General features: G+C 45.7%; 1 protein-coding gene and 1 long non-coding RNA gene across 9 annotated transcripts in view; one reads left to right on the top strand and one right to left on the bottom strand.

The window, feature by feature from the left end:
• The window catches only part of LOC135289022 (uncharacterized), a 9,751-nt gene extending 6,518 nt beyond the window's left edge, over positions 1-3,233 (top strand). For all 4 annotated transcript variants that reach the window (XR_010351815.1, XR_010351814.1, XR_010351813.1 and 1 more), the window contains one exon: positions 309-3,233. This is a non-coding gene — a long non-coding RNA (uncharacterized LOC135289022). The remainder of the gene's footprint in view (positions 1-308) is intronic.
• LOC135289020 (alpha-protein kinase 2-like) overlaps positions 1-26,344 on the bottom strand; it is a 42,650-nt gene that overhangs the window by 2 nt on the left and 16,304 nt on the right. Inside the window, exons 4-11 of one of the 5 annotated variants that reach the window (XM_064402406.1) lie at positions 24,478-24,625; positions 23,700-23,827; positions 23,577-23,612; positions 22,331-22,605; positions 22,122-22,210; positions 21,661-21,878; positions 20,771-20,819; positions 1-397 (exon numbers count right to left, since the gene is read on the bottom strand). The exon at positions 1-397 is cut by the window's left edge and continues 2 nt beyond it. In XM_064402406.1, the coding sequence (XP_064258476.1) occupies positions 253-397; positions 20,771-20,819; positions 21,661-21,878; positions 22,122-22,210; positions 22,331-22,605; positions 23,577-23,612; positions 23,700-23,827; positions 24,478-24,625 (1,088 nt within the window). In that variant the 3' untranslated portion in view covers positions 1-252. Of the gene's footprint in view, positions 398-10,828; positions 17,217-20,770; positions 20,820-21,660; positions 21,879-22,121; positions 22,211-22,330; positions 22,606-23,576; positions 23,613-23,699; positions 23,828-24,477; positions 24,626-26,344 lie in introns of those variants that run through there. The other 4 variants (XM_064402404.1, XM_064402405.1, XR_010351809.1 and 1 more) reach the window with 4 other exon arrangements.

Below are 26,344 nucleotides of genomic sequence, written 5' to 3'. Positions count from 1 at the left end.
CAGGCTGTGGCTGCTGCTGGCTCACACTGCGACTGGGGCAGGTTTTCCAGGGAACTGGAGGTCAGCGAGGTGCTCTGGAAAGCAGGGACCTGCAGGGATTGGCTTTAGCAAAGCTGAAATGCAGTTTGTAAAGGTAGCCCAAAATTCGAATTCCTGTGGTTTTTGTGGAGGACAAGAGAACTAGATCAGAACTGGCTTGTGTTGTAAGAGGGTCTGAGGAGCTGCATCCTACCTGTGGCATGATCTGTGTAATTAAAATGAAGTCCTTGTCCCAGAGGCTGATGGTTTCTGCTCATTCCTGTCCCCAGCACGTTGCCAGTCTTGAGGGATCTGCTCTGGTTTCAGCCTGTCCATGCCCTGGTCACTGCAGTCCCCAGTGCCTGAGACAGAGACACCCCTGACCAGAGTGGCCAGTGTCACTTAAATGGAAATGAAATGCGCCGAACTTGCTGTGGACAGGAACTCTGTGCTTGCTTTAGTTTTAAAATTGTGAGTAAATTCTTGATGCATAATCACTTAATTCTGCCTCTAAAGGAGAGATTTTCCTCACCCCTATTTACAGATTGTTATATACAAATGCACGTAACTTTATAAAGGAAAATCGGAAGTAAAAACCAACACCCTCTGCTACATTAGATTATTGTTTTCTTGTGGCCATTTATTTTGTGTAAACTTGCCTTTCCCAGCGTGCTTCTGGGTTTCAGCTATTTGGGAATAATTTCAGCTGACTCTTTGCAGTGAAAATATGAAGGTGGGGATGAGTGACCAGTACTCTGGGAAGGGCTGTGGGTGTGCCTGGGTCAGGAGCAAATGGTCAGGGTTTATCTTCTCCTGGTTTGAGGCTGGGTCTGGCAACACCACAACATTCCAAAGCAGACTAATTATTTCCTCCACTGTCACTTGTCCAGGCTCTCTGCATACTGCCATGTCAGTGGATACATCTCAATGCCACAGGGGCTTTCCTCCAAGTAGTGGTAAACCAATTTCAATTTTACAGACCTCTATTGCTGCTGGATTAGCTAAAGGACATGACCTCCCTGTGAAATCAGTTTTTAAACAAAAGGTAAACTTTGAACCTTGGACTATAGCTAAAAGATAAGAGATGCACACTAGATCAATACTTGGCAAATATTAGTCGCATGCCATGGGCAGATACCTGTCTGCTGTACCTCTACATGTTTTAGTGTGCTGCTGCAGCACAGATATTTAAGGGGGTTCTTTACAGAGCACAACCATTAAATAACTTCTAGCTGCCTAAAAGTGGGGTAACATAGTGTAAGTCTAGTAATTACCTTCCTCTGCAGCCCACCTAGAGTTCAGGGAACTGAGGGCCCCCTGTTTGCACACACACAACATTTTCCCTACCACACCAGTAATTTCCTTTGCCCTAGTGCATTACTTCTGTGAACAGCAGCTTTTAAGAAAATTGTCAAGTTTGAAACAGTTCCTCTTCCAAGGCAAGCAAGCAGGTGGTTCACCGTCTCCAATTATGTAATAATAATGTAAGTATAAATTGTGCTTCTGTGTTTTATCAATAGCTGGGTACAACACACGCATTTTGGACTCAGCATTTCTTGATTGTGTCCATAGGTTAAAAAAAAAGAGAGAGAGAATAAAAACAGGAGCATTCAATTCCATTTTTTCACCTTTTTTTAGGGGACTTTGCTATTTGATAGCAAGGCAGGAAACATCTTTCTGTTGCTCCTTTCTGCCTTTGGTTTGTAACAACAGTGCCAAGCCTCTTGCAAGAGTTGGCACATCAGCCAATATTCTGGGAGTCCAGATCCCCAAGACAAAGGCAGGTGGTGTTACATGCCAGGGAAGCAGCCCAAGAGAAATCAGTGTTCCTCAGGAACAACCCAGATGTGACAGATGTTCCTGCCCTCCACGTGGACAACAGCTCAGAGCCAGGAGCACCCAGAGTGCAGCAGTTTGTGTGCAGTGCAAGGGTTCTAGTAACAACTGCAGCCTGGCAGCCTCCTGGCCCAGGAAAGAACTGCAGTCCAGTAAGAAAATGCAGCTGCCTTGAGATTGCTTTGTACTCTAAATTCCCAGAGCAACAGAGCTGCTGACGTCCTGTTTGGCAAGGACACTCTCATGGTGAGATGTCAGCAGCATTGTCATTCCTTCAGCAGCTTTTAGACCTGGAGAAGTTAATCAGGACTTTGGTGCAGAGACAAACACTAGAGAGAGGCAGAATTACTGTTTCTAAGCACAAATTTGGACCAGAAATTGAATCTCCACCAATGTGGATTCCTGGAAGCAAGTTTTTACTTCATGTCTCACTTATGTGAAAATAAAAAACAAACAAAACCAAACCAAAACTGTCCTTACTTCCCTAGGATACCACATTTCCTAAGGATTTTGGGCTGTTCTGTCTAGTGTCTCTCAGGGCTTGAATGCAGACACCAGGAAACTCAGCTCAGAGCCAGTTCCTGCATCTCTGGCCTCTGGTGCCTTCACCTCAGGCATGGTTTGGTAACACACACCCACTATATAGTGATACATTTCTTGTAATCAAATACAGGTTTGTGGAGTACACAAGTCATCTCAATTCACTGTATTTTTACTACCAAGTTGTCATTTATCACGTGGCAAACACAGTCTTCTATCAGCATCAGCACAAGTACCTAGCTTGGGATTTTTCTTGCTGCTGATGAAATCCTATTTCCTCTCCAGGCAGCCACTGGGAGCAGAGCACAGCCGGGCCTGGCTCTGGCAACACTGACAGAACATTCCTTCACAGTCTGCTAAACATCACCTTTCAGAGCTTTCACCCAGCACCACGAGAGAAGAAAGGCATCAAGAAAGTGCCACATCAACTCCTGAGCTCCTTTCAGCTCAGCAGTAGGGAGTCTGCTCCTTTCAGCAGGGCAAGGGACTGCTGGGGATACAGCCTGGGAGAGGCACGAGGCAAGGCCAGGCCTTCCTGCACCTCCTGTGTGCACACAGGGGCCACCCCAGAGAAGCCAGGACAGTTCTCAGTTTACTAGCATAGCTGTGGAAACTTCTCTGTCAGTAAAGCATAGTTCAGACGTAGCACAGCACCAAAATCATTATTTAGCTGGTACTGGAAATAACTGAGTGCCTTTAGAAAGTACTGGGGGAAAAAAATTACTTAATCCAGCACCGTTACTTCACTAGGTGCTGGATCAGCAAACACACATAAGCAATATATAGCAACCCTCACTCAGCTTCTTCCTGTTCTTATGCTCAAACTATACTATGTAAAGCTGACTTTTAAAAAAAAACCCAACACGAAACCCTCAAGACTTACTGTAAATGAAAGCACAACTTCAAACAGCACTTAAAAAGCAGCATTCATTCAAACTGCCATACTAATGCCAGCTTTCAGGAGTTAAATAAAAATACAGGTACAAATTAAATAGAAACCTTTAAGTTAAAATTTCAGCCGAGTTGGAATATTTTGTCAAATGACGCATTTCGGGAAAACTTAATTTGATGAAAAATTCCCAGTTTGGGGTAAAGGTGAGTCAGCCAGTTCTCACAAACCTGTGGCTGCCACTGCCTGACTTCAAGAGAACTCCATCCCATGCTCCCAACAGATACATTAATCTTTATGCTTTTCAGCAAAATGCTGTAATTCACGTGGTAAGTGCTGCACTACTACATACTGGGTGAAATCCGGCCCTGCAGAATCCACCAGGAATTCTCCTGCCAGCAGCGCTGCTGTCTCTGTTAGATTTCCTGCCACTGGTGAGTGCCCAGTGTTCCGCCTCTCCAGATCCCTCTGCAAGGCCTCTTGTCCCTCGAGCCCACGGCACCTCCCACTTGAGCATCCTCAGCGAACTCGCTCCTGGTGTGTTGCACTCCCGCACCCGGATCCTGGATAACAGTGCTGAACAGTACGAGCCCTTGGACTGAGGCCCAAGGACTCTGCTGGCAAACCACAGCTCTCCTCTTCCCGTGGCACCTGGCCTGCCTTCCAGAGAGCCAAGAGCAGCGTGCCCTGTCCAGCCAAGCTGGCAACCTACCCCCCAGCCTGGCTTCTGCCTCTCCTGCACGTGTTTCAATCAAACCTGACCAGCACTCTGGGCCCCCTGACCAGCTCCTCAGGGGACGTGGCCAACTGCTCCCTGGCAGCTTAAATTTGCTCTCTTGAAATGCAGGGCGACAACTCTGCTTTTTGTAACTACACCAAAAATTTAAATCCAACCATTTCATGGTCTCTGGGACCAGAGCCATCACTCCTGCCATGAGTCCTCTACTCACAAACCCCTGTGGCACAGCACCTTTCCTAGCTGGCTCGCTGAGCACTTGTGATGAGAAATTATCCTTAACAAACTTCAGGAATTCCCAGACTGCTTGTCACAGCAGTATGGTACTCATGTCTAGTTAAGTTACTCACTGATCCTAAATTAAAATTGGACTTTATATTCCACTAGCACTCAGGAATGTTCTACTAGCATTTAAGAATTGTGAAACACACATAATCTTGCCACACAACCACTTAGCTTCGAACATGGCCCCAGAGCCTGTTCATTGACCTGGGTAAAGCAGAGCCCTGGCCCACGCCACCGAGGCTTGAGAGGAATGATAAATGTTTAACATGCTCCAGCTCACATATGTGAAATAGCTGCAACATGCCAGCCATGGGCACACGGTACCTTACTTCAGCAGGCACAGTGGGAACACAAGCGCTGTGCCAGCAGCAGGCAGTGTCACCACACCCACAGCACTGTCCCCGCCACCCCAGAGCGAGCACAGCCCTGCTTGGCCCGCGGTCCGACCCCAGAGATCTCCACCCGTGTCCCCAGCAGCTGTGACCCCTCAGCTCCGGGCCCTCCTGTGCCAGGCGCTCCTTCCCAGGGCACTGCCGTGCCCGGTGCCACCCGGCCAGCCCGTCTCGGGGCACAGAGAGCCCCGGTGCCCGCCCGGGAGCAGCAGCCAGGGCACAGCCAGAGCGGGGCAGCCTGTGGGAGCATTCCCAGAGCCCCAGGCACGGCCCATCCTGCCCCGCAGCCACACGCTGGCAGGGACCAGGCCACCCCATCCCATGCCAAGGACAGCTCCGCAGCCTGGGCAGTGGGAGAAAGCTCTCACGTAGGCTGGAAAAGCATCAGCTGATATCTGGAGGAAATAACTCACTTCCCGCTGGGGATAAAGGTTCAGATTTGTATGTGGTGTTCTGGTTTTTTCCAGTCATAATAAACTTCTGAGGAAGAAAACCAAGTTTTCAGGAGTATTCTAGGAACAGCAGGTGAGTTCTAAACTTCAGTTCATACAGAATTAATCCTGCAAGCATTAATTAAAAGTTGGGGCTTTTTTTGGTAAGCAGAGAGAATAATATCTGAATCCCTGAATAAGCCTTGGAAGCAAATAATGTTGAAATGACTGCAAATTACACAGTTAAAGAGTCTTCACTTGGATATGAAATTCAGTAATTGTTTCTTGATCTTTAAATGGGCACATTCTGTCTCCTATTTAATGAAAATAAAGATTAATTCACTGAGATCACTAAAACAAGAATTGCATGTGTTGAATTGTTCTCCAATACAACAGAAAATGCCAAGAGGCTGGAAAGTGTTTTGCTTTAGAGCCAGTAGAAAGTTTTAGCTTTTAAAAATAAAAACACTCCCGAACAGCAAGCTGATACCAGTGATTCAGCAAAAGAGGGGACCCATACAGCATGAACAGGCTCCACAGTGGCTGTGCCATATAACCCCTGGTGAGACTGATACAGATTGATAGAGCAGGTACCTTTGGTCCAAAAAAAATTACTGAAACACCTTAGCAGTATCTCCAAATAAGAATATCAATACATAGATATTTAAAGTGGGCATTTGCTGGAAACCAAACAGAATTTTCCTCCCTTCTCCCTTATTTTGTGTTTCTTTCAAAAAAGGTTACTTTTCACTGTTGGATCTCATTTCTCCGTTTAAAAAAAAATTTAAAAATATATAAAATTAATTAATTTAGCCAGCAAACTAGTTCCTTTCTCAAACACTAATACTACTAACACTGTTAACCAGTAAGAAATGAAACACAAAATGGAATTCTCCAAATAATTTCTCTTTAACTGTATTCTGGCGACACCATTGTGTAACTGGGAAACCTTGTGAGGCTATGGCAATAGATTTCAGGCTCTGGTGAGCTGAACTGTGACTACACAGGCAGGTCGTGCATGCAGTTGCTAGCGGTTAAAGACAGGCAGATGTTTCCTTGCAGAGCTGGGCACTCCTCCCCTCCCCACCCAACAAGAACCTGTGTCCTTTTAAGCCCAGCTCGGCCCGGCCGGCCCCGTTTGCCCAGTGACATCTGCACGGTGTGCGGGACAAAGGCGGACACGGAACAGCAGGTTAGTGACTGTGTCTGTTTTCACAGCCAGGGAGAGGAGGCTGCTCTTTGTTCTCTAAAGCCGGCAGACGCGTGCCCTGCAGCTTTGTGGGCAGCCCTGTGGAGCATTCAGTGCCCGGGGGACAGGGCCAGCAGCTGGCCCCACGGGCAGGAGGTGCCGCAGTCCCGGGGCAGCTCAGGGCCCTGCCCGGAGCCCCCGAGCCCCGCAGCACAGCACGGCCCCTGTGCCGTGCCGTGCCGTGCCGTGCCGTGCCGTGCCGTGCCGTGCCGTGCCGTGCCGTGCCGTGCCGTGCCGTGCCGTGCCAGCTGCAGCCCGCGGCTCCCGGCAGGAGCCAGTGACCTCTGGTGCCAGGGACTGGGACTCCAGCGCTCACAGCGCTCCCGTGTCTCACGCACTGAAGCTGCACACGCCGGGTCCCAACCTCACATGGGGCTCTGAAGTGCGGGCACACGAACACGTCAGCCTAGTCCATGACGCAGGATTTGGGATTACACTTCAGCTAAATTCCCTGGGGAGCTCTGTGCCACGGTGCTCAGTGAGCACCGTACAAACCCACTGATTTCCAAGAGCTGATCTGGAAAAAGCCCTGGAACACAGGGAATTGTTCTCTCACAAAAGCTGCTGCCTCACTGTCCTTCTTCTCACTCAAAACTATCTTTGAACACCTAAGGATGTCTGATGCTCAGCACTGCACCAACCTAAGTCATTACAGACCAGCTGCAGCTGAGCAGCCACAGCCTGCCCCTCAGCCCTGTTGGTTTGGATTACCCGAGGGATAGACTGGGAAAAGATAGCAGCTTCTTCTTTTTCTCTGAGGTCTTGAAATCAGGATTTTGTGAAAAAGGCTTCAGGAAACAGGCAGAAGTGTCCATGATCCAGACACCATCACCCCTGATCATCCAGAAGCTGAAACACGAGGCCACCTCTGATTCACTAACCACACCGTGGTTTATTTGTTTTTCTAAGCTATCCTCAGAGAGTATGAAGGTGGTGGCAGGCAGGCAAAAAGTTTTCTGGTAATTTCTTTCTGATCCAGCACATTTCCCACAGATAATCCTTCTATAAAGCTCACCAAATCTAATACATGCCAAGGCAAACCATCATGTATTTTAACTGCCAAGTACAGGAACCTCAGTCACCCCATTCCAACCACAAAAAATTGAAGTCCACTTACTTGGCAGTTTTAAGTCTCTCCAGGCAAGTCAGTCTAGAAGAGCAGTCTCAGGAATTCCAGAGCTGTTGTTATCCAGTATATTTAATATCCAATGCAATGGGTATGCTTCTCCAACTTGGCAAAACCACTTCTGAAGCCCTCACTACACACTGAGAATCACTTTAGACCAAAAAACCGTTACAAGGTCCCTGAAGCACCCTCACAGCTGATCTTACTCAGGGCTGATTCACTTCCAGCATGCCTGAACACCTTCTACAGCCTGTACTGGACATTAATAATTCTGCTTTCCATTCTTTTGATACATAATGTCGCAATTCCCAGTGCTAGGTCAGGAATTGCCAATGCTCACTTTATTTTGAGCTCAAGATCTGTATTTCACCCCTTGCTGTTCTGTGTGCAGATTCCCTGCAAAACAGCAACTTGTAGCACCTAAGGGCTCACAGGAGGGATGAGGAGGAACTTGGGACAAGGGCCTGGACTCACACGACACAGGGAATGGCTTCACACTTGCAGAGAGCAGGATTAGAGGGGATATTGGGAAGAAATTCTCAGCTGTGAGGGTGGTGAGGCCCTGGCACAGGATGCCCAGAGAAGCTGTGGCTGCCCCTCCCTGGTAGTGTCCCAGGCCATGTTGGACAGAGCTTGGAGCAACCTGGGAGAGTGCAAGACATCCCTGCCCATGAGGGTGGAAAGGAGATGATCTTTCAAGTCCCTGCCCACCCAAACCATTCTGGGATTCTCTAGTTTTGACACACAAACTTCCCAGTTCTCCCTGGCCAGGTAACAGAGGCTCAGGCTGCCACTGGCAGTCAGCCTCTGCCCACTGGGAGCAAATCCTTTCTGGAGCATTCTCCAGTCACCAACGCTACAAACATTTTCTTTTAGAAAGACAGTACTTCAACTTTTTCACAAAAGCTACTGCCTCACTTTCCTTCCCACTTCAGTCCTTCTCACTCAAAACTACCTTTGAACACCTAAGGATGTGTGATGCTCAGCACTGCACCAACCTAAGTCATTACAGACCAGCTGCAGCTGAGCAGCCACAGCCTGCCCCTCAGCCCTGTTGGTTTGGATTACCCGAGGGATAGACTGGGAAAAGATAGCAGCTTCTTCTTTTTCTCTGAGGTCTTGAAATCAGGATTTTGTGAAAAAGGCTTCAGTTCAGCAGAGCCATGGCAAACAGGACTGGAATAGCTATGGGAAATGCAATTTCACGGTACATAGGGTGATAAATGAGTTGGTAAAACAGGTTAGACTAAATGTGGAATCTGTGTGAAGTTTCCAGCTAGCAAGGAGAGTGCCTGCAATGTCACTCGATGGCTCATTCTTCATTTCTTTGTCACCACTATCTCCAAAACATTGCCATCACTGCTGCAGTTTTTCTGTCTAACTGGGCAATTAGGAGCAGATGAATATAGAAAAGGAAAGCCAAGTCCAGCCCATGCCAAGCTGAGGCTACTTGGCTACTTCTGGGCCCTGACTTTAAGCCCTTCTGGTGGCCAGACTAGCTGCAGGGAGCTCCTCCAGTCACCACTGGCCCCGGCAGAACATCGCCTGGAGTTATAAAACCACTATAAAAATTTTGCATGATTCTTCAAGGGGCCAAACTGATTTTTTTGCTTTTCTCAAAAGAGCAAAACTAGCACCTGTGTGAGATGCTGACAGGCATCTCCTGGGACACGGGAGCCACACAGGGACTGCTCCTGCAATGAAAACAACTTACAGCTGGCTGCCAGCCAAGGGCACCAAGAGCCCTGTGCACGCTGCCCAAACTCTGTCTCAGACCTGCCCCAGGCCTTGGTGCTGGGGCTGGGCTCATGGAGGGACAAGGCAGGGCACAGGGCCCTCAGCAGAGCCACCCTCAGCCCTGGGCACAGACTGCGCTAGGGACTGACAGAGTTCAGGTCACCAAAGTCTCTTCAAGTTCCAAGAAGTGGATTGAAACAGAATTTTTACTTGCAGAGACAAAAAATTAATAAAGCTGCTTATCCTCATGCACGGCTCAGGGGACAGGGGACTAACAGAGCTGCAAGTGCTCCCTCAAACCCACCCTAGGGCATCCTTTGCACACTGGTGTGCCCAGCACACCTGTCTGCAGAGCCAGCAGATCTCCTGGGGGAAGGGGAGCCGCCCTGAGGGACTGGTAAATACACATTTTTTGTGTTAGTCTTTTGTTTACAGCAAAATTGATTAAATTCTGCCCACAACTATTTTGCTGGGGAAGAAGCAACATCATGGAGAATACATTGTCAGCCAGCCCTTACCCTCCTAATCTGAAGATAATTCCCAACCCCTCTCTGTCAGAGGGCGGATGGTTACAGGAAATGCCAGGACGATCCAGAACTGATGTAACGAGTTTGATGATTGGGAAACTCCAATCAATTTCGTTTACTGATCCCCAGCAGAAATCAGAAGAGATCACGGCTTCCAGGTTAAAGACCTTTGCTCAGCTTTCTGCTGCTCTGAGTTAATCTTTCTCTACCCAGCCATCGGAGTGACCAGCACAGGTAATCTTTAACCAGTGGCCATTGACTGACAAGGATCACAGCATTTCTCCTCTGGGATCCGAGCTGTCCCAGCACTTGTAGCCCTTACCTCTGCCCATGAGATTGTGGTAAATATGCCCTTTGAATGCTGCAGTACTCTGGGATAAGCTGATAAACACCACCTTTTGTCTACTCTGAGCCCAAGAATTCCTGTAGCAATGTCCTCTCAAAAATTATATGGCCATATCCAAAATTGAGTCAGCACAATCACTGTCATTAAGAAAGCAAAGGGAGAAATCCAATTCCACTGTTGGATATGTGTAATTTTTCTCCATAAAAGATTCTGGCCTAAATCTTTGACCCAGATTTGTCTGGAAGTTTAAGCTAAGGGAGCCATGTCCACAGTTGGTGGGACAGTGGCAGGATTTTTCCAAAGATAAAATAGCCAGCCCCGGATCAGTTGAAGAGTATTATATGCTGGAGTAAAGCCACAAAGATACAGCTCAGGTTTTTACCCCTGCAGTTATTCCTTCAGTTTTGAAGCTGTTCTTCCACTGTTTCTGCACAGAAAAGATACCATCCCTGTGACTTCCATTTCCCTCAACATATCTTTCACATTATATATAAGATAAATGAGAGGAAAGAGCTTTTGTAGGGATCAAATTGTGTCCTTTGTCTAGTGACACCTTATTCACCAGGAGCTCTGCATATAAAATGGAAGCACAGAATCATTTAGGCTGGAAGGGACTTTTGGAGATCACAGGACTGAGTCCTCTGCTCTGAGCATTGGCAGCCTCACAGTTAGACTGCACTACAAAGTTAGATGATTTTGCTTGGAATATTTCCAAGGGAAGAATCTGGCCCTCAGGTCTATCTGCAATGTATGTTGCATTATGTGCCCCTGTGTCACCTTTAGTAACATTTAACCAAACCAGTTCCTTTTCTTTTTCCAGGAATTTCCCAATACTTTGGCATTTCATTTCAGAGAACTGGACCCCAACCAGTCTGCAGCAGTACTGGATGTTGCAATGCAGTTCCAGACTTTCCCCAGGCTCCCTGTGGAGTGACCAGTGCTTCACCTACAGTTGCAGAGCCCCATTTTGAGGGGAACTGGGTTTTTTTTCCCCAAAAAAACACAACACACAAATACCAAGTAAGTGGTGTTTCTGCTGTGATTAAAAGTAGCACATGTTAGGTTTTTTCTACTACATGTTTTGGACAACATGTGGCACTTTGGTTTTGGGTTGGTTGTTTTCTTTTTAATATGAGGTCTTCTTGACCTAATATGGTCCTCTTTTTCTGATTAAGCATATTATCTGATATCTTCTGTAGACTTCAAAAGCACATCCATACTTTCAGAGTAGCATAACAAGTTTGCACACAGGATGCTGATATAATTGTACAGGTCATTTTTAGATACCTACTTTCCCCAAACCTTGTTCTACTACTAGGGCAGACTCTGAACTAGTAGTAGTAGTATTTTTGTCATCTTTACACTGGATGCGTGTACCAGTCCCAAACAAGGAATTACTATTTACATAACAGGACTGGGAGTAGAAATCAGCATTTCAGGAAACAGTAGATTATTCTTGCCATGACAGATCTGCAGTCCAAGACAGTGTTAAGCAAAAAAAGATGTGTCATCAACTGGTAACAAAGACGGTGTGAGGAGGAGAGAACAAGACACAGAATGTTCTCCAAATTTGATTTCATGGTGGTTTTCTGCTGCTGGATGGACACGTCCAGCTAAAATCAGTAAAATTACCTGGTTCCTCACTTTTGTGAAGTATTTATATTGAAAACTTTGCTTTCTAAACCCCCAAAATACTACTTCAGATTTTTCCAAAACGTTCTAATGGAACAGAAGTATGCTAATGAAAGTAAGCAATGAAGCACCTGTTAGTTAACTAGCAAATGTTCTCATACCCAAAATGTGCTTTACTTTATGTTCAGAGAAAATCTCAGGTTCAAATCCTATTTTAGCCTTCACAAAAAAAAGTGAAATTCATCAGGCCCTAAACTGGAGGTTTATGCAATGGTCTCGTTGTTGAATGAGGTCCTGGGAGGTGTGTACCATTCCTGGGTTTGCCAGTGGTGTTCAGACAGGCTCAACTGAAGCCAGGCTTTCCCCCCTACCTCCTAGGTGTGCTGGAAAAAGTAAAACCTGAACATTACCAAGAAAAGTAGACAGTACATCAAAATCTAAGAAAGAAAAAAGATTGGCAAGCCTCAGCAGTGAGCATGAGATGAGCACTGAGGAACTGATGAAATCAGTCTCACTGGCAGAAGTAAGCAATTAATATGCAGCCAGAGTAAACACTCTTCATCTCAGGGTTCAGCAAAACAAAGAGCTGAAACCCCCTTATCTTTTGCATTTTTCCCTCCCCACCTGTGTTCTCTGAAGGAACAGAGAAAATTGAAGTCTCAGAGCTTTTTTCCATTCTTTAGTCTGACTAAAGGTGACTCTGGCTCAGTGCAGCAAGGGTCATCTCCCTCCCCCAGATCAATATTTTAATATGACTTATCAGAGCAAGAATGAATTGTTTACTTTGAAACCTCAGGATCCCATAAAGGGAGAGGGAAAGGTGTCCACTGGAAGCAGAGGCTTGCAGCAGCTGCCCACTGCTGGGAACTCAGAAAAGAAACCAGGTCTCCAAAGATTCGAGTCCAGACAGTCAGCAAAATGTCCTGCGAGAGAATCCCAGTTCTGCCAAGCCCTAACAACACACCAGAGGATCCTTTGGCTGTTGTCTCCGATGGTAAGTGCCTTCCTAAGCAAAATTTATGTGAGGAAAAGGAAATGCTAAAAGAGATTAACAAAAGTAAAATAGTGCAGATGGATTTCCAACTAAGCACTTCAGCGTACTAAAATATCCACACATACCCAGGGCTCAACTGTGTAATTTAGCAGGATTTAATGTCTTGGACCTAGGGATCTCTACCTGCACTTGGAAAGAGATTAGGCTTTTGTTAGGGTAGTGCAAACCACCCTGTTTATTGTTTTTAAGAAATGGTGTGGTGGGGAAGCTGACAGACTTTCCGGGGGACCAAGAATGCTTCCAGGTCTGGCCTTGTGGGAAGGACAGGTTCTGTGCCCCATCTCAAAAAACTCTCTTGAAAACCCATTTTTCTTCACAATGCTCCTCTGCATTGGAACATCTCAATGATGTTCTTTACACAAATGTCCAGCAGCAGAGAAGCAAAAAGGGGATTTTTCTCTCATGTTCATGCTTTGCTTTCTCCCTGTAACTTTCCCATTATTTTGGGGTTTTTTTTTCCCCTTGTAGTACTAAAACCTAGTGGCCTTTTCTCTTTCTTGCATGATATTTTGTCTTGGAAATATTCCTGTTGATTTGCTGGAAGCTTCCACATAGCTGAGGGACTAAAAATTGCCTGTTACAGTGGCATCAGCTGCCTTGCTTTCTCCTTACGTGTTCTGCAGTGAAGTCAAGTCCTTCTGCCAGGATTTCTGGGCTTTCCTGCACTGCACAGGATCGCCAGGCTTTTCTTCAGGGAGCTTCATTAGTAGGAATTTGCATGATCCTTCCCCTCTGCAGCAGAGAGAAAGCTGAGTAAAATGTGTATGAGGAAAAGTAAGGGAAGACACCAACACTGAGGTGAACTAGAAAGCCAGGTAGAGCACCTCTGTCCCTTTGGCATTCATTTCTCACTCTCACCAGCTGCAGCATAGGCACTTTTACTAAAACCAGCCCCGTGGACCTCGGGGCACAGCTGCATCCTTACCGACAGAATGTTCTGGCACGACTGGGTTTTTGCCATGATTAATTCCAAAGACTCAATGCCATGTGATGCTCAGGGTGTGCTGCAGCTCATCTCCTTTTTCAGAGATGTCTCCTTCATAGCTGGGACTGCATAGGAGCCAGACCTGTGGATCTGCACATCTGCCTGTTCTGTGTGTGTGTGTTCAAACGCTCAGCTCTGTCCCACGGCAGCACTACAGACTCAAAACGCAGACAGAACCAGTGGGACATGAGAATCCCTTGGATGTCAGCCACGCCCGAGCATTTCTAAGTTTGCTTTTGTGGCAGGGATGGGAATGCCAGAATATTACTGTTGTAATAATCACACTGGAGAAATGAAACAGCCTGATCTGGTAATCAAACACTGAAGGTCCATTTCTCTGCTGGTCTGTCCACCAGCAAAGGGCACTCAGAACCCAGCTTCTACTGACAGCTTGTGGCTCTGAATTATCACAAACCCTTCCCTGAGGTCCCTGATGTAAATGAAGAATTAAACCGATCCAGAGCCCTACTAAGTCTGCCCTGACCTATCAACACTGGATGAACTATATTACAATTGGGAAGAAGATGCAGATAGGATATAAAGTTAGATCACAGGGTGAGGAGACCTTTGGTACACTGTGAAGAGCAGGCTGGTGGTGCAGTTGTGTCAGTACAGGTGGGCAGCAGCTCATCTGGGTGCCTTGGCATCACCTCTGTGCAGGCACTTCAACATTTGATGCTGTAGAATTGAGTGGGCTGATTTGTGAGCACTGTGCTCCCTTCACAAAAAAGGATTGCTGAGAAGGCTAAATCCAGGGAGGAGTTCTCAGAGGATGAGCCTTTTGAGGGCTTTAACTTCCTTAATACTCTATTGCTAAAGCAGAACCAGATCCAGAAGACTGTTGGAGAGTCTGGGTTTACTACACATGAGGAGCAAATTCTCCACAACATGTAAAATGGGAATGCATTTCTGAGCTTAAAAATAAGTGAGAGGGGAGTTGAAAAGCACTACAGCAAGACATCCCATTCTCACCTTTTGGCACAAAAAGACAACTGCATCCCCTCCCAAGAGGCTTCCAACCAGTCCACAGGGGATCCTCTTTTGAGCCAGAAAGTTCAAATTTCAGTACTTAGGAAAAAAAAAAAAGGCTACTGCTGTTCACCCCAGCCCTGGTTTCTAACCTCCCCCCTTCCATGTGCTCCTCCTTCTCTGTTTTCTCTGCCTCTCTGCACAATTCAGATGTGATGATGGCATGTAAGTGAACTTCCATGGATTACAAATCCACATGTTTGCGTGCTCTTAATCCACTCCTTAGTCCACATAATCTGTTATGGGATGTTTTCTGCTCTCAGACTGAGAGTGTGGTGAAATGTTATTCGGCTAGCAGGCCAAACACACAGAGAAACACTCTGAAACACCCAGCCTGTGCAGAGATGAGCACCACACCAGAGCTTAATTCCCTGATGCACAGGTGCTGATGTGTCCCAGAAGAACATTATGGAATAGCACAGGGGCAGTGGGACCAGGACTACAGACCAACTTGGCTGTCTTGTATGTGGGCTACTCAAAAATGCTGCTAAAAACAAGTATATGAAGATCAAATATAATCCCCAGCGTTGTGATTCCTCAGGTCTGACATAGCTATAAAAGTCTGATGCTGATTCTGAGCTGACTCTACCACTTAGAGGAAGACACAGGCCCTTGCAGAAATTACTCATCCCTCTCCTCAGGAATTTGCCTCTAGAATAGTACAGATTACTTTCTCAGGTGCTGTCCATCTCCCTTGTCTGTAAGGGCACTCAAAGCCACTTAGCTTTTACATTCCCACAGCTAGCAGAGACACAATATTCACCTCAAACCAATTCAGGACCCTGTGTCCCGCCTCCTTGTGAGGACCCTGATGTGCCACATATAAATATGCACAAACCTGGTCTTGTGTCTGTTTTGCAGGTCTTTGAAACCCCCCCTGCTGAAGTCTGCAGTGTGCCTCCATCACTGCTTCCACAGGCTAAGGACCTGCTCCCAGAGCTGTGGAGTGTGACAATGGTGTTTGTGTCCAGTCTATCAAACGCCATTATCACACTAAATAGTTCCTGGCAGACAAGGCATCGGGTCAGGAAGGTTTGGGACCTCTGGCAGTACATCTTCCCACTGTGCTGAGAAATAAACAACTGTGGTACGTGCACAACAGGATGACTCTGTTCCTTCTTTCAGAGGCAAAAGCACCAGAATATGTGAGAAATCCATACTCTCACACATGCACTTCCAGATCCCCCTGTAAAGCACATCAGACATCTTAAGGAATCATCACTATATTGTCATCATTAGGAATGTGGATTTCTTTGGCATTAATAGGGCTATGTTTACCTCTGAGAGGTCAGCTTGTGATTTTCATTGAACTGACCAGGACAATAAAACTGAAGGCAATTAGCCAATAGAGTGAAACACCATCTCTGACTTTGGGACCAAACTACAACGTACATTTGGAATATTAATTGGTTGAGATGCTCATGGCATTTTTCAAACAGAACACTTCCCAAAATTCTGGTAAAAACCTATTGCCTCTACCTTGAAACACCATTTATCCAATGCTTTTAGCTTTGTTCCTGTCCCACCATGCTCAAGCCCCTTGCCTTATGTTCTAAACCTCCTGTTTTGGGAACAGTCACAACGTCCTCACAGAATTCTTCTGAATATTATTGTAAAGAATAGGCATCATCTGTGGGAACTTCCAAAAGCCAGGTACCAGCAGTGCACTGTGAAGCCTAAATCACACTGAACAGTCCAAGATTTAGGCTCAAAGGATGTTTGCTCTGATTTGCAATGGAAGTGGCAACTTTAATATTTATCAGTGTGTTCCAAACTTCACCTTTCCTGACTTTTAGTTCCAAGTAACCCAGCATGCATATGCATATGCAATACTGTGCAAAACTTCTTAAATATATTGATGTTTCCATAGCAGCTGAACCACAGGGCCATGGATGTAGACACAGAGATCTTCTTCTCCAATACCAGTCCACAGAAGCCTGTAAGGAAATCCAGGAGATGGCTTAGTTTGTTTTCAAAACCTTGCCCCAGTGTTGAATCTCAGGCACCAAGAGCAGAGGATCAGCTCCTTCCTTTGTTGCTGGCATCAGCATCAGGATGATTCCAATGCAATGTCAAAAGGCAAAAGACTAAAGTTATCCCCTCAGGTCACCGGTGCGTGTCACTGCTCCATGTCCTCAAGAGTAGTTTCACAAGGTGGGATAGTGAGACTCAGTGTTCTGAAGAAATGAAGTCTCTAGGTTCTCTTGCCTTCTTGGGCATCATTTTCTTTACTGTTGATGAGTTTGGCAGATTTTTGCTTTTAGTGGGTGTTGCTTTCCTCTGTTTTTGATGAGTGGTTCGGAGAGATTTCAGCCCCAGCATCTCACAGTACTCATTGCACTGGTGGAGGGCTCTGAACTGCTCAATGAAGGAATAGGAGCAGTTGCCTTTAAACCCCTTGTATCTGTAGTAACACAGGGAAAAAAACAAAACCAAATGGGAATTCAAGATTCATTTTCAGCACAGGGAGGCAGAGTATGACTGCTGACTCATAAGCAACTTTTAAACATTAAGCAAGTCTCTTTTACCCATGCTGGCTTGAGAAGCATCGACTGCCACAGAAACTCAGACTGGGTCACTGGGAGGTGAGAGGAGCCAGGTAACAAGTGGTGATGGAAGAGGGAAAAGCATTAGACGCAAAGCTCTGTGGGCTGGGTCCTGGCACTGTCTTTCATGGCAGTAGGTTGGGAATAAAATTGTCTGCTGGCTATCTTTCTCAGTAACAGACACATGAAATCCATGCTGCATCATTCTCTATGAACAGTTCTGTTGGCCACCATGAAGAAACAAGGTTGTTGCACAAGGTGTGTCAGAACCAGAAGCTGTTTCCATCTAAACAGGTACATCATTTCCATGCTATGCTGCTCCCCTCCCCTGGCTGCCTACAGGGTCTCAAGGAGCCAAGCCCCCCAGGGAACATGGAAGGAATGTTCCTGAGAAAGGCAGTCTCATCCAGCCTCCACTGTACCTCCCACCATGAGAAGTACAGGGCACATGTATCCCTCTTCTCACTGTGCCTCTGGATGCTGACAGTCCTCCCAGGGCCTGCTTTTTAAACTGCATCAGCTTATTTTAAAAGGTGCGCCTGCTCTCCAAAGGATCCTTTTTGGTTAAATTCTCAGGATGGAGAAGGGAAAAGAAATGCCAGGGCCAGGCTTCTCCTTTTTTAACTTTAATCAGTGCCTATTCTACCCTGTTCTCTTGGTTTGCTGGACATCCAGTGTCCTCATAGGTGAACTGTGAGTTGTGACTACACAAAACCAACCAGCCAAGATTTGGTTCTGAAATGAACAGAGGATGTTCATTCCCAGCATGCAGAGAAGAAGTCTTCCTCAGGAAGACTGTGCAGTGCTAAAGAGAATACTGCTGCTCTGAGAAGGTCAGGCTCCTGCTGACAGACAGACCCTGCTCTGGAGACACTACTCAGCTGGCTCTGAGCAGCAGGAGAACCTCAAAGGGATTTTCCCCTCCTCTCCAAGTAAACTGTGTGTTTGTTTAACCAAAGCAGGTTGAAGAGGCATGTCATTGTTACCCCAAGTCTATAACCTGGAGTCCAGCAGAGTCAATGGTTCTCTTGTTCCCTTGGAGAAGTCAGAGACTTCAGACATTACTGAGCTGCTCTCAAGAGCTCACATTTATGTATTGTGTTGGTGGATGCACCAGACACACCCACAGGAATTCCACAGGCAAACACACCTGCCCTCAGCAAGGGAATTTCTTCTATCCAGAACCAAACCAAACCAAATCCTCCTTAAATCTGAAGGGGAAATGTTGGATTTGCCCTCAGGCTTAAACTCCCCAATGCCTCTTGTTACGATGTGGAGTAAAGCTAAACTTGTCAGTGCCCTGGAACCAGGCAGAGTTTCAGATCCAGACTTGGCAACCAGCACTCCAGTTAATGAGCATAAGTGTGGGTTACCGTGCTCCTGATTCCCTCCTTTGTGTGCACCATTCCTGGATCAGTCCCTGGGCCCTCAGGCACACTGCGTGCACAGAGCCAGGCACTGTGCTGTGCTATTTCCATTCGCCAGAGAAGCTACAGAGTAGCTGATTTTAAGGCTCAGGAGCGGCACTGTGGCCGCATTAAAAATGCTTCCCTGGCATTCCTGTTCCTAGATCCACTTCGCCCTCTCCTGACAGAACTGCAGTGCAGCTCCTGCAGCACATTCACCACACCACTGCTTTGGGCTCCTCTGCTTTCCAGTTCCCTGGCAAAACACACAGAGCAAGGACAAAAGATCCAAATTCCTTCCTCCACACATCACGGACTGTTTTGGAGTACAAAGAGATATTTTCTGTGTCCCTTCTGCCAGCACAGTTCAAGCCACACCAGTCCCACTCTGCATTTCTGGCTCAGTAGAACCATGTCTTCTCCCTTCATGGGACCAGGTTAGCTCTCAGCAGCTTGGCTGAACATAGCCCAAAGCAGCAAGACCCAGCAACACACAGGAGTTCTGGGCACTGAGTTGATTTTCCCCACCCATGTTCACAGAATTAAAAATCCAACTGCAGACATTAATATAGAGATCTTCTTTCCAGGAAAGGAGCACGAAAACAAAATATGGGATCAGGAAAAATCTGTCATCTTGCAGGAATACCATTAGCTAAATAACTAACAAAATGATATTCAACATTTTCAGGAGGTTGTTCATTTAGGGAAATTATTTTCCTTTCTATATGCCTGAGCTGATCCTTACTACAGCTTGCATTGTGTGCTCACTTCCTCCTCCCCAACACAATGTGTGTTTTTATAGGAATCATTTCCCACAGTGAGCTGGACAACATTCACTGAAGCATTTTTATAAATCTTCTGATTCCTGAGAACAGTGTTGCCTAAACAAAACATTTATTACTTTTTTGGTTTGTAACAGGATGATGTACATTCATTTCAACTGCTTTACTTTGGATCCACAGCTGCAAGAGTAAATCAGTAAATCAGTCTAACTGAATGGATGCCAGCCTGCAAATGTTCAAGATTCTCCCAGAATATTCTAGAGTCACATTTTTAATAATTTAGATGATATTGTGAAGTTTCTTCTTGTATCCCAGGTATACAGACAAGGTCCAATTTAGAATAAAGGCTGAACACATGACCAGATCTTCTTTCTCCTTCCAGATTCTCAAAGCAGAACATGAAATTAAAGCACTTACCCCCATCCCCTTTCCCTGGCCACTGCCTAATCCTATCCAAAACTCTGCCGGCCCATGTTATACCTAGAAGCCTTAATTAACTTAAGAGAAGTGGACTAAAGTTAGAATATTACAGGCCTACACATACACTTAACTTTCCCTAAAAGAGCTGAAGCCTTTGCAACACCACTAGAAGGAACAGGTCCTAGCAATGTCCTGAATAATCTTTTGTTAAGGCTCAGAACTGCTGTTTTTGAGAGAGAAAGGGGAGAGATACCATCAAATCCCTTCACAATTGTCCTTGTTTATCAGGGAAGTGGCCAATACACAGCATCCCACTGAGAAGTGTCTTTATAAAGCTTGTGTCCCAAATACATATCCCAAAGCTCTGGCGTTTCTGCTGGCTGCAGGAGGGATTCCAGGTTGCCTTTACCCCGGACTGCAGCCAGTGCTGGCCCCGTGTGTTCAGCCCTACCTTCCTCCAGCTGATGGAGGAGCCTTACCTGCTGTCACCAGAACCCTTCATGTCACTTGTGAAATGCCCTTTGGACAAGGCTGTTTCAAGGGAGGCATGCAGGAAAAACAAAGCTCAATGTGCAGGGTAGCCCCATTCTTTCATAACAAAATAAAAGTGTTTCCTCTACAGGCAGGTTTCCATAAATATGAACACGAAGAAGTTAAAACACTTAGGTAAGGACTGTTTTCTTCCTTAGAAGAAATTCATTAGCAAGAATGAATTTCCAGTGCACCCTCCCCCATCCACATTGAACTGTGAAGAGACAGAGGAGTAAAGCACAACCATGCTGCTGAGAAATCACATTCACTCACCCTTTGGCCAGGGTTGCTATGCCAACATCCGTTAACTTCATCCCTACACCTGCAAGGCAGCAAGGAAAACACAGAGCTGAGCTTACACTGGAATTTCTAGGACAATATTCACATATGGAAGCATTGAATATTATTTATCGAGTCACCTTTTTTCACTTTAATTATTTGTCATATTTTTTCAAAGCATTTTAAAGTACCCCAGTTAAGAAGAGGATGTTCTCTGTGTCACCAGCAGTTTCTAGAAGTCAGGCTCGTGCCACTATTTTACAGCTGTCAGGGTGATCAACAGCACAGCTTGTTTCCTGTGCTAGGATTTTGTTCTTTCTCCTCCCTTTAAATTACTTCAGGGATCTTGTTTAGGTGCCTTTTTGTTATTTTTCCTGCCTTCACATATAAAAGAATATAAGATGTTTCCTAAGATTCCAGCTTTTTCTGTTTTTCTTCAAGAAGGGTCTCTCTTCCCCTGTTCCAAATACATTGCAGGACTAAAGAGGAGTCACACCCATGGGAGCTGAGGTAGCACTTAGCAAACACGGGGGTGCTTCTTCACTGCTCTTCTTTCTGAAGGAAGATATTTCTTCAAAACTAGCCAGGACCCCAATGTGGAGCATTCCACTGTTGAGTGACTGTTGGTGAGTATTCAAATACAAGCAAGGGGGAAGGACTAGGGTGTCATTAACACCTGAAGCCTTTCACTCAACAGCTATTTCATTAATCTCGGGGTGGTGAATGAAAAAGGCAGATTTGGCTCATACTGAGTGTCCTGATTCACTAAGGTACATGTGAAAGAACAACGCCTCCATTAAGAGTGTGATTTAGTTTTCTTTTCCAAACTGCCCTCTTACAAGAACATAAGCTAGATAAAAATTGCCCCTCCTCAGACAGCTCACCTTGCAGGTCAGTGACAAGCAAGTTCCCATTGGTCTTCTCATACACCCAGTGCTGAAAGGTGCAACACTTCTGGCCAGCCTCTGAGTCTCTTCTCAGGAAATTCACTTCCTTGCCATCCTTGACAGAGTATTTCACAAACTCCCCAACCAGCTCCTCCTCCACTGTGGCATAGGGGATGTTATTAGCAGGGCGATGAATAAGAAAAATCTGAATGATTCTGAAATCAAGGGATAGAAATGAATAAAATCCTGAGAATTCTTTCAGTAAGAGGGTAAGAAACAGACAAAAGTGGCCAGTGATCTCAGAATGAACAGCTACCAACTCTAAACCAAGCTGGAAGAGCTGTAACACTGTTCCCAGGTTTCCTCTTTCCACTTTAGTCCTAGCAATCAGTGGGTTGCCATGGCACAGGACGGTATACATAAGCATATATGCATATAAAATATATATTTATACTCACTCTGGTACTTCTCCAAAGCCTTCCAAGGGTTCAGCTTCAGCTGCATATAACTTTGCATACTCTCTTGCAGTATTTTGGACATAGCATTCCTGTATTACAACAGACACGCCTATGGGAATATTGCTCAAAACATTCAACAGATCATCTGTTCGAATGTGAGGACAGCTTTGGCCCACAGGTCTGGGTTACAAAGGCCAGGGGCGGCTCACCTGCAGTGCCAGGCTGTAGTTCTTCTGCAGCAGCTCGTCCCTGCTCTTGGTGCCGTAGGTGAGGGCGCTGTGCACCTTCAGCACGCAGGGGTGCCCGGGGGCGAAGGCGGGCGCCAGGCCCTGCAGCACGCGGCTGCGGAAGGCTCTGCGGTGCATCCCCTCGCCGAAGTGCAGCCCCTCCGTCATTATTGCTCCATGCAGCGTCCCTCCAAAGTAGCTGGAGCTGAGGGGGTCTTCTCTGAACATCAGCTGCATGAATTCGATTTCTTCCGCACCTAAAACATAACAGGAATCTCTGCAGGCACATGGAGGGGTGGCATGCATGGGACAGCAGATGCATCTCTCCAGAGAGGAGTTAAAAATGCTCAGTGGAAGCCCAAATTGTGTTACTGAGGGCTGGGACCTCAAGCAGCCCCTAAGAGGCAGCTCCTTGCCTGTATGATCTAAAGGCAGCATGGAGAAAGGTGGCAGCTCAGGATCCTAAGGAGAGAAGACAGAGTGTAGCAAACAAGTCTGTTACAGATGAAATCAAGGAGGACTCTGGATTTCACCCCTTTAAATGATCTTTGGAATCCAAATGCAAAAAAAAAAATCCATAAGGGGGAAAACAGTTAAGCACTGAGAGAAACTAAAAAATTCTAACTGCACTTCAGGTGTCTCTAATAATAACGTTTCAAGGACCATCAGTAAAGGAGATAAATAGGAGAACAGAGCTACACAACAAAGAAGTCCTTCCAGCTGTCCCTTGCAGTTACCTCTGGTTTAGCCTCTGTACACTATTGCCTCTCTTCAAAGCACAGAGGAAACACTGTACAGATAAGGCCAGAATTAGAACACTCCTTAACTCCACCTAAAATTCTCTGATTAAAAGTTATACAGTGCTGCTACATGAAAAGTCCTATCTTTATTTTGCACAAGGAAATAAATGCTTAATTTTAATTCTTCAAGGAAAAGAAAGGAAAGTCACCATGCCAACTGAAGGCCTGGACCTCTGCAGGCTGTTCAGGAATGACAACCCCACTGGCAAGGCACTATCTTTAGCTGCAGCACAGGCCACATGCTGGGTGTCACTGAACACCAGTTAACACACAGGGAAAGCATTCCAAAGCTCCATGCCTGCCTTTCTCCTGGAGTACAGTTACACAGCAGGTGACCTGCAAGAACCATGTGTTTGTGCCAAAGAGCTGCCAGTGTGTGTGTGTGTCTCTGTATGAAGCCATGCAATGCTACTTCACTTTATATTTACCTTCATAACTCTGAAAACTTGAAAGACGTTCCAATACTAGGAGGAAACCAAAAAAAAATTGTAATAAAAAACTCTGATGGAAACTGTCACTATTATTAATCAAAACTCTAAACTGGGGCTTACCTGCAGCAGTCAGATGAAACTCAGCAGTCACCTTTCCATACATGTTGTTCAAGCAGCAATAATACATTCCCTGGTCTTGGTAACTGGCTTCAGCTATTTCCAGAGAGACGGGAGAGTCATCCTGGGCACTGGAACAGAGCATTTTGTGCTATCACATATTTTACTTTTTTGATAAATTTGATCTCTCTGCACTGTTTACTTGTTAAAACACAGCACAATTATTTAGCAGATAATGACATGTATCAATACTATAACTGGTATTGCAATACAACAATCAAAATCAGAAAAGTTAAAACAAGAAGAATCAGAATAGAAAGTTTAACCAATTCATGCAACTTTTTCTCTCCACTTAAAAGAACATCTAAGAAGAATCCTTCCTACAAAATTTTTTATCCCCTCAGAAGTGTGCATTTTGATGGAAATGTATTTTCTTTCTTCTTTTTTTTTTTGTAATGTTATTTTGTATTTTTGAAACATTCTAAACAGTTTTTTAGATTAGAATGTCATTACCACAATAAGGAAAATAACTAATTTCATTAAAATGTGAAGGGTAGATGCTGTTAATGCCCTTAAGAAGCTTTTATTTCTACCCTTCTCTTAGTTAAATGAGGTTCAAACTTTGACATTTTTTTGAAATCTGGATGACACTGGCTGTGAACAAGCTGAGAGGTGATATAACACAAACTGTGACCAATATCAATGCATTGTGAGAAGATCTGCCTCCTACAATTAGCAAAGTTACCCCGAAACTCCCAGTCCTTCAGAAACATTCCCTTACCTTCTCTGCAGCTGAGCCAGTACCTTGGAATCTTTAGTCCATGTAATGGTGGAGTCACCATGAATGTCACCAAACTGACAGCACAGCTTAATACTTCCAGAGCAGTCGGGGAATAGCTCTGCTTGGATCTTCTTCAGCAGCCTGGGGGCTTGAAACAGAAGAACCACAGTTTAGGATTTGAAGACAATTACATTGTTTTGGCATTTTAACATTTCACGTTAAGAACACGAATGCTGAAATCCCTGGTAAGTAATTATGACTTCTTGTGTCTCAATACCAATAATTAGTAGAATTTTTTAGCTGATCACAGCCTGGGAAAAAGTCCCAAAAGGCCCTACCAGCCTGGATCTCTGCTAGGACTTTTTACTGCCTCACAGAACCCTCCAGACATTTTGCACATGGGCATGGTGTGGGCAGGGGGCTGGAGGGGACTTGGAAAGAAAGGGAATAGACATATACTTAGAGAAAGGTTTTGGGATCACAACACAGCCCTGCCCCAAGTGGCACATCCCTGCTCGATGTAAGAGATGTAAAATGCCAGATGTTTTGTTTCCAACTGTGTTAATTCTGAGCAGTTGCACTCTGAACGAGGTAGCATGGCATGTGTCCCTCGGGGATCCCATTCCTGCAGGTTACTGTGTACTGGTGTTGCTCCAGTAACACCCAACTTAAAGGGTCAGGCACACTGCCATGGTTTTCCCCATTCCCAATTCCAGGCCCCATCCAGGCCAGGTCTCCCCACTGGACTAGCAGCCCCTGAGTCCTGGGGCATGTAAACCTCGCTGTATCAGGGCTAAAGTGCCACAGACAGGACCTGACAGCTCTAGAAATAGAACTAATGGCTCCAGGCTCCTGCCCTGGCCAGCCTTCTCTCCTGCAGCTGAAATAATGCAAAAGAACACCGAGTATATTCCACAGCAACCAAACCAGCCTTCCCATAATGCCAGGGAAAGGGCCACAACTGTGCTCTAGAGCACAGACATACTTCAGCTGAGACTGAGGCAGAGCAGAAAGAGGTGAAGAAAATTCAGTGTTATCTGATGCAGCCTGAATGTTCAAAACATTTTGCAAGTGTAGCCTCAAGTAATGGAAACAGGTCAGGCATTGCACAGCCACTGCAGTTTGCTTGCTCTGCTTTGAAGGAATGTGTCTCTCCTCCCACACATCTGGTTCCCTGGCAAAGGATGCATCTTTGAACAGAGACAAGTCTGGGGTTTTTTAAATGTGATTAGAAAAAGTAGAAGTCTCACGAGACCGCACAGTAATTAGAGTGTGTGAAAAGCTCCTCAAATGTGTAGCTCACCTTTAGTCACTGTTCAGTCTTGCTCAGAACTATTAAATAATTTTATGACGTGAACATGAAATGTCACGTCAAAAGGTAAAAATAAGACCTTGGTCCTTGCAAACTACCCATAGAAACAACAAATCCCTCATCCGCCCAGCAGTCACAACCCTGCTACAGAGTTAGCAACCTTCTGGAGACTCTGACAGCAACCCGGATCTCCTTTCAGTTATATGTTTCCCATATCATTTTAATATTGCTCATTTCATCCGTGTCATTTTTGCAGCAGGGCAAAGCAATGCAGAACCAGTCAGAAGTCAGCACATAGGACCTCAAAACATTGTTTATCCGTGGTACCCTACTGCTAACAATAATACTTTGCTAGTGATAAATCCTTTGGTAAGCAAGAGGGGAGAATTGCAGCTGGGAGCTGCAATGCAGGAGCACAAGTGGGAACACAGCCCTGTGGGAACAGAGCAAGTAGTGGGCTTGCAGCTGCTACGTGGTGTGTAGTTATGTGGTACCATTATGCTCTTCATCCATGAAAACTGACTTCAAGAGGCCAGTGAGGCAGTGATTATTTCA

The sequence above is a fragment of the Passer domesticus genome, chromosome W, assembly GCF_036417665.1.
Source record: "Passer domesticus isolate bPasDom1 chromosome W, bPasDom1.hap1, whole genome shotgun sequence".
In the NCBI taxonomy this organism is placed as follows: domain Eukaryota; kingdom Metazoa; phylum Chordata; class Aves; order Passeriformes; family Passeridae; genus Passer; species Passer domesticus.
This window is presented reverse-complemented; position numbering and strand designations above follow the sequence as displayed.